Source organism: Tarenaya hassleriana, unplaced genomic scaffold, assembly GCF_000463585.1.
Source record: "Tarenaya hassleriana unplaced genomic scaffold, ASM46358v1 Cleome12, whole genome shotgun sequence".
NCBI lineage: Eukaryota > Viridiplantae > Streptophyta > Magnoliopsida > Brassicales > Cleomaceae > Tarenaya > Tarenaya hassleriana.
The window spans coordinates 2,963,004-2,979,404 of NW_010962392.1; the positions used below are offsets into that span (position 1 = coordinate 2,963,004).

The 16,401-nt window shown below is 37.8% G+C and overlaps 4 protein-coding genes across 10 annotated transcripts; 3 read left to right on the forward strand and 1 right to left on the reverse strand.

Annotated features, from left to right (window-relative positions):
* The first annotated feature begins 1,699 nt into the window (after positions 1-1,699).
* On the forward strand, positions 1,700-6,253 carry LOC104806780. Of its 2 annotated transcripts, none has more exons than XM_010531841.1 (13): positions 1,700-1,957; positions 2,274-2,786; positions 2,939-3,264; positions 3,389-3,481; positions 3,581-3,671; positions 3,770-3,863; positions 3,986-4,089; positions 4,197-4,266; positions 4,449-4,555; positions 4,770-4,886; positions 4,979-5,058; positions 5,203-5,247; positions 5,338-6,253. In XM_010531841.1, the coding sequence occupies exons 2-13, from the start codon at positions 2,457-2,459 to the stop codon at positions 5,873-5,875; spliced, it is 1,995 nt and encodes a 664-aa protein (XP_010530143.1). In that variant the 5' UTR covers positions 1,700-1,957; positions 2,274-2,456; the 3' UTR covers positions 5,876-6,253. The 2 variants fall into 2 exon arrangements, with proteins under 2 accessions (XP_010530143.1, XP_010530144.1); XM_010531842.1 differs by having other exon boundaries at positions 4,982-5,058.
* A 722-nt stretch (positions 6,254-6,975) lies between these two features.
* Positions 6,976-9,386, forward strand: LOC104806781 (transmembrane protein 18-like). The gene is made up of 4 exons (XM_010531843.1): positions 6,976-7,236; positions 7,848-7,953; positions 8,481-8,629; positions 8,717-9,386. Exons 1-4 carry the CDS (start codon positions 6,976-6,978, stop codon positions 8,810-8,812), a joined length of 612 nt encoding a protein of 203 aa, XP_010530145.1. The 3' UTR covers positions 8,813-9,386.
* Positions 9,387-11,702: 2,316 nt separating this feature from the next.
* On the forward strand, positions 11,703-14,248 carry LOC104806783 (protein SENSITIVE TO PROTON RHIZOTOXICITY 1). Of its 6 annotated transcripts, none has more exons than XM_010531848.1 (2): positions 11,703-11,853; positions 12,530-14,248. In XM_010531848.1, the coding sequence occupies exon 2, from the start codon at positions 12,560-12,562 to the stop codon at positions 14,108-14,110; it is 1,551 nt and encodes a 516-aa protein (XP_010530150.1). In that variant the 5' UTR covers positions 11,703-11,853; positions 12,530-12,559; the 3' UTR covers positions 14,111-14,248. The 6 variants fall into 6 exon arrangements, with proteins under 6 accessions (XP_010530150.1, XP_010530149.1, XP_010530148.1 ...); XM_010531847.2 differs by having other exon boundaries at positions 11,704-11,858; positions 12,511-14,248; XM_010531846.2 differs by having other exon boundaries at positions 11,704-11,853; positions 12,511-14,248.
* On the reverse strand, positions 14,249-16,332 carry LOC104806782 (DNA polymerase I). Its single transcript, XM_010531845.2, has 5 exons — positions 15,926-16,332; positions 15,660-15,815; positions 15,181-15,415; positions 14,700-14,922; positions 14,249-14,578 (listed from the first exon to the last, which is right to left on the reverse strand). Exons 1-5 carry the CDS (start codon positions 16,271-16,273, stop codon positions 14,494-14,496), a joined length of 1,047 nt encoding a protein of 348 aa, XP_010530147.1. The 5' UTR covers positions 16,274-16,332; the 3' UTR covers positions 14,249-14,493.
* Between the last annotated feature and the right edge of the window lie 69 nt (positions 16,333-16,401).

The window sequence follows — 16,401 nt, forward strand, 5'->3', positions numbered from 1 at the left end:
AAACTGTGTCGTTTTGGACGGATGGCCTTCAGTTTTCTATACGCGCAAGCGTAACAAACAAGGTTTGACGGATCACGAGGTTAGACGCAGAAAACGGCGTCGTATAGTAAAAGTCGGAAGTCTCCGTCAATCATAGACCTTCTCCACTCCAACCCACTTGGGTCAAACTTGGTTTCTCCAATTTATTTATGTCTCATATCTACTAATTTAATTAAATCTTTTTAACCATGCTTATGAGCATCATTATCTTGATTACCATCGTATTTAAACACACGCCATATCCATAAATAAATTTGGATTGACCATATAAAACCCCATAAAAATTTAGATCGATTCGTGCGTCTGCTATTTATTTAATTGGACTAGTAATATGTGTTGGCAATCCTTATTTATATGTTACACAAAATATTAAAAGGTATTTGAATCTAAATTCGAAAATCATAGAAAGTGGATTTTGTTATCTAAATTGGAATATTGGTTCGTATCCAATTTCAACTCACTTTTTTTTTAGATTTTGTGGATAATATGTTTTCTTATTATATTAATTATCCAGATAAATCGACCATTTATGTGTATTATATAATATTAAAAAAGATAAATTCTGTGAAAATTGTTAAATTTATAAAATGCTATAAAATTTCTAAACTTTTCGTTTGATAAATTTATTTTCAAATTTATAAAATAAATCATTATAATTCACGACATTTTACAAATTCTAATAATTTTTTTTTAGATGTGATGTGTGAAAGAATGTAGAAAATGTCCTTCGTGGGGGAAAAAGAGGCTTATAAGCAAAGTGTGAATATATATGATGCAATGTGGAATTGGTCCAAAAAAGAGGCAGAGAGAGTCCAATACCAAAAAATAAAAATAAAAATAAAAATAAAATTCCATCATCAAAACATAATTTAAAAGTACACGCTTGCAAGCAATTAGTAATGAATAAAAAAACGACATCAATATAATTAATAACAATAATGACCCAATTGATTACAACATTACAAGCTAATTGTAACTTAAAAACATCATTCCTCATCGCATTCCGTCTTAATTAGAAAATCGTATGGGAAAATAACCGAATTATTTTTCTTTTTTTTTAAAAGATTTTATTATGCTCGGAAATGATACGCTTAAGATAGGTTGTTCATTTATATGTTGCTTTCTTTCGATTTAGATTTATTTTAAAATAACTATTTTTTAAAATATTTGTATTATTTATAATTTTAAAAAAATTATATCCAATAAATTTCTTTCAAATCAAATTCGATTCGATTTGATTTATGTTCAAAATAAAAATGTTATTTACAAATTTAAAAGATTAAATCTGCTTTTGACGTCACAACAACACATTTGGAATAATTTTAGTTGTAAACTTTTATTAAAACTTACTTAATTTTGATAATTAGTGTTGGTGGTTTTGTGTCTGCGTAATCCTATTTGACTAAAATTTTGTAATGATATTCATGTGACTCCTACAAAAATTGTGTCGAATTTAAATACAAGAATTATTATAAACGTAATTAAAAAATATTATGATACAATTAACCAAATATAAATAATTTTTAGAAGGACATTTGAATCAGAGTAAAAAAACAAAGAAACAAAAATTTATATGAATTTGGGTTTTCCATTTTCTTGTCAATTAAAATAAAAAAAAAAATGGGTTAAGTGAGAGAGATTATGGTTTGATATGGCAGCTTTAGCTTCTGTCAGTCTCCAACTCTCAACAGAAGCCGAGAGAAATAAATCTCTCTCTCTCTCTCCTTCGTCTTCTTCTCTCTTCGTCGCGTCGCGTATCCTCTTGCTCTGTGCTCCCAGTGGCAGATTCGTGAACACTGTAGATATCGTTGCCGTTCCTCAGCAGCGAAGGTCACACTGGTCGGAGCTTTGTTCGTGGTGGGAACAAGAACGACTCGACAAGGCGAAGAATCTGTTCAATCTGGCTTTCAGATCCGAGGTTTGGTTTTGTTGGGTGTTTCTGTTACTTATCGATTTCTTTCCCTTGTTGATCCTTTCGGCTTCGGCTTGCTATTGCTTCTACTTCTGCATCGAGCTTGTTTTTTGCTTGGCAAGTTCGTATCTGCTACAGAACTGCTTTGTGGGTTGATTCTTTAGTTTGATTTTCCCATTGTTTCACTTTGATTTCTAGGGTTTTCCGTTTAATCGGTTTCTGTTTGCTTATTATTGTTCTTTTGGGGTTTTTTTTTTAATCCCAGGGGTTTGCTTAATTAGTTGATTTCTTCCTAATTTTAGCTGCGGTGCGGTCGTGGCAGGTTGTGTACTGAGGTTCTTTGTTGTGCGATTTCTCCGTTAATGGACTGGTGCTTCTGCACGGACCGGAATTCGCGGTTTCATGGTTTTTCGGGTTATGTAGTTCGTTGTTTTGACGTTTCGTAGAGCTGCAAGAGAGATTGAGTTCAGTTGATAATAAGTGGTAATAGTGAATTCCTGACGTGATGGGAGGGCTTTGCTCGAGGAGTTCCTCTGTAAATAATGCTCCCGGTGGAAGCTTTCCACATGTTAATGGCAATATCAATGGTGGGTCTGAAGTGGTTTTCCAGTCCCGTGAACTTGCATCGAAAGAATACGGCAATGGCAATGGCAATGCTTCTGGGGTGAGGGAAGACAGGGATAAGCAGCAGGCAGAATCGTTTTCATTTCCGGATTTGAATGTATTAGCTGATGGAGCTCATCCCCAAGATATTGATGATGGAATTCCCCGCCTTTCTAGGGTTCGTTCGCATAAATCTAGATCAACCAAGTCCAGAGAGGCTGCTGTGGCAAAGGTAATTTGAATTTTTCTCTCTTTATTCTCAGTTCCATATTTCAATGGATAGCGTAGATCGAAGTCCTTTGGATGAGGTATTGGTTGAATTTTGGCTGAATGATACTAGTAAAGTTGGTGGGGGTAACTCGGCTAGGCTTTTTCTGTTTTTAGGTTTCAGAAGTAAGCTCTCTTCTAGGCAGGGCTGGTACGGCAGGGCTCGGGAAGGCAGTGGAGGTCTTGGACACACTCGGGAGTAGCATGACGAATCTGAACCTTAGCGGAGGATTTACCTCCGGGGTTACGACAAAAGGGAATAAAATTTCAATTTTGGCTTTCGAAGTTGCAAACACAATCGTTAAAGGTGCCAATCTTATGCAGTCTCTCTCAAAAGATAGCATTAGGCATTTGAAAGAGGTAGTGTTACCCTCTGAAGGGGTCCAAAACTTAATATCAAAAGATACGGATGAACTTTTGAGAATAGCTGCGGCAGATAAAAGGTAACAGCATGTAGCAATTTTATTACTCCTATTGGATGTTGCATGCCCTTTACAATATTTTTCATTTTTTAGCATTAGGATTAAGATTAGGAATCAGCCACATTGTTTTTTTAATCATTTACAGGGAAGAGTTAAGAATTTTTTCTGGAGAGGTGGTGCGTTTTGGGAACCGTTGCAAGGATCCTCAATACCACCACCTTGATCGTTTCTTTGAAAGGTACTCCAACACAATCATCCACCTTGTTCGCTTAAAATTTCTTTGGTCTCGTTGTTTGTGTCACATCCGATTTCTCATTAGTGCTGTGTTGTGACTTAGGTGGGGCTCTGAGCTTACACCTCAGAAACAATTGAAGCAAGAAGCGGAAACCACAATGCACCATTTGATGACTTTGGTTCATTATACAGCTGTAAGTGATTTCATGAGAAGTGATGATTTATGGTCTTTCCTTGGATCGTGATGGCTAACTCTGGTTAATGTTTTATACCTTCTCTGTGATGGGTTTAGGATTTGTATCATGAGCTCCATGCGTTGGACAGATTTGAACAAGATTACCGCCGTAAGCTCCAGGAAAAGGAGAATCCAAACACTTCACAAAGAGGTACCTACCTATGATGATGTCTTTAGCCTATTGATGTTATCTAGTTTAAGGTTCGTTTGTCTACTACCATTGTATTGGTTATTGCTCTAATTTTCTTTCTATTTGTGCCATTTCTAATTGAGGTGTCGGAGACGGTCTTGCAATCTTGAGAGCTGAGCTAAAGAGTCAGGGGAAGCATGTAAGAAATTTGAAGAAGAAATCGCTTTGGTCTAAGATCTTGGAAGAGGTATTGTCTCAAACTGTTTAACCGAGGTTGTCCTTCCGGAAATTTATCAGCTTTCTGGGCTCATTTCGATTCAAATTTAAACTCTCGAGATCTTTCTTACTCCATAGGTGATGGAGAAACTTGTTGATATTGTCCATTTCTTGCATTTGGAAATCCATGAAGCATTTGGTGCCGCTGGTAAGAATCAAGCCAGGGATAAAGTGATATGTCTTATAATCTGGGTGTGTGTATATATATATATATATATATTGTATTTTGCACTTTTTGGAGGACATGATGACTTATTAAAATGAGAACCCGTGAATGCGTATATAACATAGAAGGATAGCTGAATCCTTGTTACTGTCAATGAAATGCAGATTCCGACAAGCCAGTAAGTGATTCTTCTTGCAAACGTAGTAGAAAGTTGGGCTCCGCTGGCCTTGCATTACATTACGCAAACATCATTACCCAAATTGATACTCTTGTGAGTTCTTTGTTCATTTCTAATCTATTTTACTTTTCCTTTCTCTGTACCATGAATCTTTTGTTTCCCCAACTGGAACGGCAGTTATACAGTTTCAGTAAGAATCTTACAACGACATCTGTATTGCTGTTGTTCTTGTTCTTGTTCTTGAACCACAGACTTTATGTCGGATTGTTTTCTTCTTTTTCTCATTATGATTTGATATTATAAATAGGTGTCCCGGTCTAGCTCTATGCCTGCAAGCACAAGGGACGCTTTGTACCAAGGGTTACCTCCGAGTATAAAATCTGCATTACGCTCCAAAATACAGTCCTTCCAGGTTAAGGAAGAGGTATTTTCCTGACCGAATCTTTGCATAAATCCTTGCCGTCAGCCATACGTATGTATTCTCTCCACTCAACGTATCCGAATATTTTTTTCCAGCAGCTAACCATTCCCCAAATAAAAACCGAAATGGAGAAAACACTGCAGTGGCTTGTTCCAATTGCTACGAACACAACCAAGTAAAAGCCTTTTCTATGTTTTTCCTTTGGATTATCAATCTTGATAGTGGTTATGTATCAATAATATATACGATCCTTCTTAGACTTCCTGGTTTTGTCATTTGATATGGAAATTCACCTGTTCTTAATCATCTTCTCAACCAGAGCGCATCACGGGTTTGGATGGGTCGGAGAATGGGCAAATACCGGGTAAAGTCCCTGAGGAATAATTGATTCATCTTCTTCACCTTGTCACTCTCTACGTATATTCATTCATTCACCTTTGTTTGAAAATTTCAGGTCGGAGACGAACCAGAGGCCTGGGGGCCAAACCATACTAAGGATAGAGACCCTTCACCACGCCGATAAAGAGAAAACCGAGGAATACATACTGGAACAAGTGGTATGGCTTCATCATCTGGTCAGCCAGATCAGGACCACCACCGGCGGGCTAAGATCTCCGGTGAAATCTCCGATGAGGTCACCGGCCACTCAGAAAGCGATCCAAATCTCGACCATTTCCCACAAATCGAGCCCATCCTCGCCACCGATACTAACAATGGAGGATCAAGAGATGCTTAGGGACGTGAGCATGAGGAAAAAGACGCCCGGAATAAGCAAGAGCCAGGAATTCGAGACGGCGGCAAAATCACGGCGGCTGTGTAAGCACCACAGGCTTAGCAAGAGCAGCAGCTACTCGCCTATGATGGGTGGTGAGATGAAGAGCAAGAAGGACCCTTTTCCGATCAGGAGACCTTCTTCTGTTCCGATCATAGATTTCGACATTGATCGGATGAAAGCCCTCGATGTCATCGACCGTGTCGACACTATACTCTAGCCTGTAGTTCAACACCATTTACACGATTCAGGTACGCCCCCCCTTCGTGGATCTTTCGTATGGATCCTGCGAAGCTTGATGTCCATATCCATCACGGAACACGACATCGTTTCGCTGATTTGGATTTCAGAGACTGTCAATGTTTGTTGGGTTGTAGCAATGTGAAACGGGCAGCGATGTAATGTGGTTGCTGTGTTGTTCTGTAATGTCTTATGTTGCCTTTTCTTCCCTTTTTTTCCTTAAAAAAATATTTTTTTTTTAACTTTTTTTTTTTTTTTTAATTGTTGTAGCTCTATTGTATGTACAATATACTCCCAGTGCATCAGCATGGTCATATCATCATTTTCCCAATAAAGGCAAGGGGAAACTCTTTATCCATTCAGAAGTTATCCGAACAAATTTTAAAATAAAATTACCATACCTGAATTTTTATAGAAAACGGTGCCTAAATTATTTCGAAATGATTTTAGGTGGATTAATAGGATTCATTATACATTAGATTAGATACGCAATGGCGAATGGTTGTGTTTTCAAGCCTGAAAATGTTCGATTTCGATCCCTACGTGATATCGTTGAAGAACCAACTCAGTTTGTACCCCATCTGGTTAATGTTTTGGACTTAGGCCACCTTATTCCTACATTTTAACATAAAGAGGTGGATTCGAACCCGTCGTAAATGGTTTTACGGTTGAGTCAAGTTGGCCCTTTCCTATCATTATTTAGAGAAAATTCTATATTAACATACGGATTTATAAAAAAATCCTAAATAAATACACAAATTTTAAAATTTTCATTATAACAACTCTTCCTAATTTTTATATTAAATCTTAAACTTTTTAAAAATAATAAATTAAATTTAAAATTTTTGAACGATTTCAAAAAACTATTTTATTATAGTGGCTTTTTTAAACCGTTTAAAAATGTAGTTTTTAATGTAAAAAATAATAAAAGTTTATAATTTTTTGAATATTTTATAGTTTGTATATTTATATGAGATTTTTTTATATAATTTAGTGTATTAATATGTAATTTTTCAAAATGCCAAAACTGGCCTTAGGGGCCATAATAATAATAGAGGAAACAATGAGGACATTCTCGAGATGACAGCGATATTATTTTCTAGCAACTTCAGGGGCACTATTAAGCGCAGAACTCCTTGCCAGATTGTGCAAGGAAGATATTTTTGTTGGATCTCGTTGTTGGTGAGATTTGCCGGGAGAATGGAGGATTTGAGATCGGCAATGGAGCAACACATGGATCTAATGGCGGATCTGGTTCAGAAGATGTCCGGCGAGATCAGATCGGGTTTGCAACCTGCTTACGAGAGTTTCATGGGTTTCTACCACGCAATCGATTGGAAGGTAACGAGTCACGGTGTTTTCACCTTTATCAATCTGTTTAGGCTTTTCTGTTTGCTGGGGTTTTTCGCTCTTTGATGAAACGGGAGTAGAGGGAAAACTCCTACGGCATTCTTCGATTATTACACTGAGCGAGCAGAAGAGGTGGTGGTCCCAATTTATGGTTTCATATAACAGTATGAGATTGGCAATTGCGTTGTTCGAACTCCAATTCCATGGAATTTCCATTTCGAAACTTGGTCAAGTAACCTCGTTTCTTTGCTCTGTTTTCTGGAATTCCAGGAAGTCTTTTCTTCTGAGTATAGCTACTAGGCAGTGGCCGACCCGGCTTTGCTAATATCAGTTCGAGAATGAGATTGATTGTCTTAAGTATTACATTCTATAGGTGCAGTTTGATTGTATTACACGTTGGCTAAACCTTGGTTATTGATTTGGCTTCATATACTCCAATCTCTACTCCCCAGAAATGATTGTGTTAAGTTCTTTGCACGGTCGTATCCGGATTTTTTTTGCTGGGTTTTCTGCTTCCTGTGATGTTTCTTTTCGTTTATTGCTTGTGCATTTACATTCCTCGGGCATTTGGACATAATCCCTGCCGGTCACAAATTTTACAGGAACCTTGGATTATGGGTTTGCTGGCGTTTCATGCCCTGTTGCTACTCGTAGCTCTTCTCTCTAGAAAGCATCTCAACTTCCACATGTGCTTGTTCTTATTGGCATGTAAGTTCCCTGGTCTCTAACACCCTTTGGAACTCGCCGATGAATCGTTTTTGTTTTTCTGTTTAGGCACTTCTGACTGACATAGGTTGGCCTCTAGGTTAACTGATACACAAATCCTTGATAGCTCTAAACGTATCATCTTTCCCTGCACTATTCTAACTACAAAAGATCTAGACTTTGCTTATTGTGAAACATCCGGTATGGGGTTTGATTTTTGAATTGAGTGCAGAATATATATCAAGGTCATTGCCCTGGGCTGGGCTTGGGGGATGATTTGCTTGGTCTCTTGGATTATACAGGATGGAGACTCTTACCATGGTTATAAAAATGAAATGACATCTTTTTTTTCTTATAAACAAATTATGATGAGCCGACAGAAACCTATGAGTTAGTCGCTGACATCTTTACTTTTTTTTTTTGGATTGTAAAAGATCACCCAGTGATTCGTGGCTTGTGTTCTTGTGACATTTGTTTTGGAGATAGTCTTCTTGTTCTACATTAAGATTTAGGGTATTGGATTTATGCAGTGGCTGGAGTATATTTCGCCAAGACTCTCAACCGGTTCTTGGGCAAGAACTGGAAGAGCTTTGCAACTCAGAACTACTTCGACCCGCATGGAGCTTTCCTGTCTGTTTTCTGGTCTGGCCCCCTTCTCGTCATTGCAATGATCATCTTGGTATGTATTTCACATCATAGATCATCACATCAACCTCCCCTCGCTTGTGAATGCTATTGACCGTGGACTCAACGTCTTTTTTGGCAGATAAACACGCTCTTTTCACTTTGCCACCTTATCGTGAAATGGAAAAGAGCCGAGCTCAGGCACCGTGCAAGGCTAGCTCGTAGCAAGCAAGAGTAGATCTGCCACGATCGTTGTCCTGCTAAGGACCGTATGATGATGGAGTGGGGACTACAGAGAGACCCACATTGTTTGTTCTGCAGCAATGCTACTGAATCCAAAAATCACATATTCTTTGAATGCCAAGCTACGCAGGATATCTTCCGCAAATCCCTGCGACGTCTCGGAGTCCAGGTTCCTTCTTTTCGACGGTTTCATATCACAAGCTGGTTATTGGGTACTTGGGAGAGTCCACAGATGAGATGGACAACCGTCATTGTATGGAAACTAACTATCTACACACTGTGGAAGGAAAGGGATTCTAGAATTCACGCAAATTTATCTATCTGAGTCTGCAAGTACTAATGAGGTCGATACAAGACTTAGAGCAAAAATGGCGGCTCTTCATGCTACTTGCCCAAGACTGGCCTCCTCTTCATTGTGGCAACGGTTCTCAAACATGCACTATAACTCTTTGCCCCTTAGCTGATATAGCCATTGGCAAAACACTGCGTACATAAACCTTTTTAAATTGTCAAATACAACAGCAACAACAATCTTTAACAAAAAATAAATTATAAAAACTATTCTTGTATTCGAATTAATTTCAATTCATAAATTCTTTATTATATGGTAATACATAAATTCTATAATTACTAACATTTAGTATAATAGTATGGAATCTAGGAGCAACTTTTGTTTGTGTGTAAAGGTTAGGTTATAAAGTGGGGAGGTGAAGAAAGAGAACTTTGGATTTAGTGTTATCTTATCTTAGTGGATGTTCAAACAGCTTTTGTTTGCGTGGTCCAAACTTCTCCCGAAATAATAAAACATTAGTATATTACACTTAAATGTTAATCATAAATATATCCCACTAATTTCAATATTTAGCCAATATTCAAACTTTAAAGTTTTTTTAATCTAGAAGTTTACCGGATGTTGACTTAACTACATCTCCCAGAGAATTAGAAAAGTTTATATGAATGTCTCTCCCTAAATGAGAATTTGAATGCGAATTTAAAAACTAATATTCAAACTTGAAAATCTTAATACTAGACACAATTATATCATCTCTTAAGATTCTTATATGTGTATATATATATATCCATTTCAATTACGTTGAGATCTCGGATTCTCACATGAAAGAAAAAGAGTTGTGAATGGGTTTCCAAGGAGTGGTGAAATTTTGATTATTAATGAATACATGTGAAATAATTGGACAAGAAGTGGCAAACCCACCACCAACACACTATCTTTTAAAAAATGAAATAAAAAAAGGACAACAACAGTAACAATAAAAATGTCTTTTTTAAATGTGAAATCGTGACACTCCCACTTTGTCTTAAATGGAATCATTTGCACTTGTCAGGGTTATTTTATTAACTATTCAGAACAATCGACTCCCACTGCTCTTTCTTGTAATAATTACAGTTTATAAATAGTCTCAGCCACTTTGCCCAACAAGATTTATCTCCTTTTCCTTTATATAGGTTTTGGAAATTATTTCCATATTATACACATAAATATAAACTATAAAATATTAATTTAATTTTTCAAAAAACATCTTTAATTTTGTTCTCATTTTTTTTTTATAATTTATAATCAAATTAATAAAATGTCTTTATTAAAAAAAATATAGATTCATTGTTATCCACAAATATATAGTGTATAAAAAATAACTGAGTTTGATTTTTTTTTTAAATATTTAAAAATTTCTGAATTTGTAATTTGGTGTAATATTAATAAGTTAAAAAATTTTCAAAATATTTTTTTCTTTTTTTCTTCGTATCAATCAAAGTCTCTAATAGACAATAAAATATGCAAGCACTTATAATTTTTTATTTTTTTTAAATTATAAATAAATTGGAGGGTAGGAAGGAACACGGAAATACGTATTTAGGCATCATTGATTTATTGGAAAATGAAAATGTCCCTAAACAGGTGACATAATCTTTAATTAGCTCCAAAGATAGCGACACATGGGAATTTTTTTAGTTTCCCATTTTACCCTCTCATGCCCCCACGAACCTTCATGAGCCGTGATCAAATCCACAGGCCACTCCGAGATTTACAGTATAATAAAGCAATGCCAGTGAATAATTAGTAAAATAAAAAATATTAGTCTATTTGCATACATACCCCTAAAAAATTATGACTTTTTTATTTTGCCCACCTAAAAGTTTTTTATTGAATTAAACCATATCATAAAAAACTATATTTATTTATATGATTTTATCTGAATCGTTTAAAATATATTGTGTTTATTTTTTTTCTTCTATACGAGTCTTGTTTTTTATAAATTTCCGATTTTCCTGTTAAACGGATGTATTATTTTAGGCAAATGCGTGTGTATATATAAACTAAGCAGTTAGAATTTTATTATCTTGATATGTATATGTACTCATTAAATGAGTGTATTAAAACTAATTCATATATATAACTTAAAAATACAATATAAACCATTTATAAATCTAACATATTTAAATTCAAAGTAAAATATTGTAATAGTTTTAAAGAATTTATACTGTCTATTTTAAATAAATTTGATGATAATAATCGTTATAAATCATTTTTAAATTGAGGTAATTTTTAAAAATAATAATAATAACAATATATTATTATTATGTAGTAAATTAATGATAATTAATTGGCAAGTAGCCAAGTCAAATATGCAGACTGCAGCGCATAGACAGAGAAAAAAGGAATAAACATTTAATAATTGTGCCCGTCTAACTCTTATCATGCTGGAGGTGGACCCCGCCCTTCGAATAATCAACGGCCGTGATGTAGCATCGACGTTTGATGCGATCGAATAATTTATAGACGTCGGATCTGGTGGGATCCCATCGTGATGTTTTCAACGGCTGAGATCAATGGGTTGACTTACACATGGTGAAATTGGAAAGATGGTGGAGAGATCGAAGCCAAAACTCGAACAGCTCTCTCGAGCTCCTGCTCTTCTCTTTCCACGTTGCTTCTCTCTCTCTCCCTCTCCCTCTCCCTCTCCCCCCATTAAATCGGCCATTGGAGGTCACGGAGGAGAATCCGACGCTGATAATCTAGTAAGGTCGTCTCTCTGTCTCCTATTTTTTTCCGGTTGAGTTTGTGTAACCTTTTTTTCGCGAATTTACATCTGGAAGTTGAATTTTTTTCCCGAACAAATTCGATTCCATCAACTCCTGTTTATTTGGGTTTTCACAAGATGATTCGGGTTCTCTTCTGTCTAATTTATCTTCCCGCGATGATAATTTCATTTGATTACGTGATAATACTGTCAGTGTGTCTAGACGATCGGGTTTTGACCTCGTAATGTTTTTTACGCAGCTTAAGGTTAGTTTAGGGTTTTTTTTTGGAGATCTTAGGATTGTGTGAGAAAATTTCTCTCGAATTGGATCATGTGAGAAGGTTTTTGGCATCCAGTAGGAGAAATGGGGATTGAATTTGATTATATGACATGATTGTGTGTGTATACGTTCTATGTTTGCCGTTTCATTATTTGTTTTTTGAATTCTGATGAGTATCTACCTTCTTCTGAAAATTGTAAGTCTTTATGTGATACATTTATTGGAATGTTCAAGTTTGATTAGGAGTGATGAAGAATACAGGGGATTTATGCCGGATATTGTTTTGATTCTGATAAGGATTTGGTGTCTTCCAGTTCCAGGCCTTTTGGATTTTGATTGAATCTTGATCGTTACTTATCAAGCTGTTCCTCTCAGTGCTTTGTCTTCACCGCAGAGATCGGAGTTGAATACAAAATCTCAGAAGATGGATACCGACGAGGATCTGTGCCAGAACAATTGGGGGAACTCTTCTTCCATAGGTGAGAAACTGCCCGAACCGGGTTCTTCTGGAAATAACAGGTCCTTCACAGCATCTGCATCGCAGCAGAAATGGGAAGACACGTCTATCTTAGACTTCGACATGAGAATCGAGCCTGGCATGCAAATGTTTGGTCAAATGAAAGATCCTGGCCAAGATAACAGTCAAGTGAACAATGATCCTCTGCAAGGAGGTAAGGTGCAGACTTGGGACCCGAGAGCAATGCTGAACAATCTATCCTTTTTGGAACAGAAGATCCACCAGCTTCAGGATCTCGTTCATCTGATAGTTGGGCGAGGTGGGCAGCTTGTGAGCCGTCCGGATGAACTCGTGGCTCAGCAACAGCAGCTTATAACCGCAGATCTTACTTCCATAATCATACAGCTGATTTCCACTGCAGGCAGTCTTCTTCCATCTGTTAAGAATAATATGTCAACGCTGGGTCCATATACTGGACTGCCTGGTTCAGCCCTGTTTCCCTACTATGCAAGGGAAACTGATAACTTTGGCTCACAGACTCAACTAAAAGACAACTGTGGTGCCCAAGACTCTGATTTGTCTAAACGGATTGATCCTTCTGGCGATTCAAAGATTGATGAGAAAGATAGCCATGTTGTGGAAGAACATGAAATGAAAGACGAAGATGATGTAGAGGAAGGAGAGAACCTTCCTCCGGGTTCATACGAGATATTGCAGCTGGAGAAAGAGGAGATTCTCGCACCACACACACATTTCTGCACGATATGCGGGAAGGGTTTCAAAAGAGATGCGAATCTGAGAATGCACATGAGAGGCCATGGGGATGAGTACAAGACACCGGCTGCTCTTGCTAAGCCACACAAAGAATCCGGTTCTGGGTCTGAGCCGATTCTGATAAAGAGATACTCGTGCCCATTCCCCGGCTGCAAACGCAATAAGGATCACAAAAAGTTTCAGCCTTTGAAGACAATCCTATGCGTGAAGAACCATTACAAACGCACCCACTGCGACAAAAGCTTCACTTGCAGCCGATGCCATGCCAAGAAGTTCTCGGTCCTCGCTGATCTCAAGACACATGAGAAGCACTGCGGGAAAAACAAGTGGCTCTGTTCCTGCGGGACCACGTTTTCAAGGAAAGACAAGCTCTTTGGCCACATTGCTCTGTTTCAGGGCCACACTCCTGCAATCCCGGTGGAAGAGGCAAAACCGTCATCTGGACAGAGAGACACCTTTGAAGCTGTGAACGACAACCCGGGAATGGTGAGTTTCAGTTTCGGAACTTCAAACGCTGTTGATCGGGAAACCACACAGCCCGGAATCTTGGAAATGAAAGGGAACTTTGATGTTTCTTCCAACTGTTTTTCGCCTCTGATGAGCTTCGATACATTCGGAGGCTTCCATGAATTCCCAAGGTCGATGTTCGATGATTCAGACAGTTCTTTTCAACTGCTTATTTCAGGTGCCTGTGGTTTCTCACCAAGAAATGATGGTGGTTCTGTCTCAAATAGTAATCTCTAACTACCTATGTTGCCCTTGTGTTCTCTGTTCCAAGTATGTTCTCATTTGTTGTAAGATGTTTTTTTAGGCTCTCTCCCTTTTCTCTGTAATTTGTTCTCTCCCAAATAATATCAGGAAGTATGCTCATTTTGTTATAAATATCAATGGTGGAAACCACGCTACTATGTATAGTCGGGATATTGTTCATACTTTGTTTATCGTTCATGTAAACAGTAAACATTCTGATCGTCGAATTCCATTCATCGCCAAGCCCAATCAACTGCAACGAGCAACGCTGCCGGACAAATCTTCAAGTATGCATCAAGTGACTTTGGCTGGTCATGGAGATTAGATATGAGCTCTCCTGTCTTTGAATGGACAAGACAAAGATCTGTTCTGGTGCACTAGAAAAGGCTTGACAGAACTTCTGAGTCATTGCTCGTGTCTCTCTCCACTAGCCATTCCTCTTGAATGCGTATGTTGACATCCCTGTGGAAAAAAAGGCGATTCCGGGTCAACAAGAACATGGCAAAAGAACAATTTTAAGAATTCAAGGATTGAATCTTAATGTTTGGAACAACGTTTTAGATCGTGAGAGAGAGAGAGAAACCTTCTCAAGGCAAGAACTTGATAGTTTCTTCTCAAGTAATCTGCGTGTTTCGTGAGCGCCTCTTGGGCATATGGTTTTCCTACGGTTCTTACAGATGCAGCACTCAATAAATTCTCCAGAGAGCCATGTTTCTTCACGAGTTTCATCGCGGTTTTCTTACCAAATCCAGGAACCACATGCTGAATCCCGGGGACACCATCAACTTCATCACCCATTATGCATCCTATAGTAAATTAATACCTCTGTTTACTGTAGCCCATAACCAAATGCTTAATGATTCTTTGGCTAGCAAAAAGATGACAATAGAGCTATAGCCGAACAAAAAGAGTTAGTTTTAAGGCTCAAATCAAACTTTTGGTCACAATAATATAGTAGTGTTTCTTCATATCTCATGCTCAGCACCAAAACAAAAATGTATTGATTCGGTATTATTCGTCACACAAAGGGCCAAAAGCATGGAAAGATGGTTTGGGAAACTCACGAAGGCTCAAATCGGACTGTGGATCGCAATTGTATTGAGCATGGTAGTGTTTCAAGGTGTAGAAAGACCATCTGCCAAGCTCTGCTACAGGCATAACTATCTGAACATCTTCGGAGATTAATTGCTTAAAATCTTTGTCGGGCGATGCAATAACCACACGGTGTCCTCTTTGAACAGCTTGTTCTGCCAGTGTAGCCACCACATCATCTGCTTCATGCCCTTTTATTCTTACAACCTTGCATAAACAGATTTCCAATCAGATCATCATCCCCCGGTCTCTGTAGGCCATTCAAATGCCAACCTATTGTAAATACAGTGAATTTTCTACTAGAAACAATACAACTAACACAGAAAAACCTAACTCGTTTCTCAGCATTGAGATAATCCAGCATTAACTTTAAGGGGTGAAATGAAAGTGATGAGCATAACACAAGTAAAAGAAGATATAATAGAAAGATAAATATCCCAGTTTTACCCACTGGCACATTGCATCGCCCGAGAACATCATTGGCGAATTGATTCGGCATCACGGTTAGACCTCTGGTGTATCTTCCAGAGACCGGAGACCTCCTATGCGCTTTATATGAAGGTAGCAATTCCCTGCGCTGCTGGTTCCCTTGTTCTCCATCAAGAACCTGCAAACAAACAAATTCACAACTTTTCATCCAGAAACTAACAGAAAACGCCATTTTTAAGTTCTTTTCATGAATCTTAAACAGAGAAATGAAACAAAGGACAGGCTTACAGCGATGACAGGATCATTGAGGCTGACTTGGGAGAAGAAGAGTGTTACCCAGTGAACAAAAGCATGCGAACTAGGCTTGCTTCCTTCGTAGCAAAGCGGGTTGACATCTAATAAGAACACCCTTTTCTTCTTCTTCTTCTTCCAGTTCTCTACGCTGCTTCCATCGAAGACGCCCTCCTGAATTACTTGCGCAGAAGCCGTTCGACAGAATGTCTCCGAGGAAGAAGCCGACGACGAATAAACCCACTTAGTTCGTGAAGATCGTGTCTTGTCGAAGAATTTACTTCTGGGAAAAAGGAGAGAATCGGGTTGAACAAATCCAATGGGTGAAGCTGCTGTAGTCATCATCTTCGAAGTTTCACTTCTGTCTCTGCACTTACTCTCATCCTAATATCTTTGACGTTTTTTTTGCCAAGTATCAATAATTGTGAAAAAATATATATATATATATATATATATATCACCACTCATAAGCC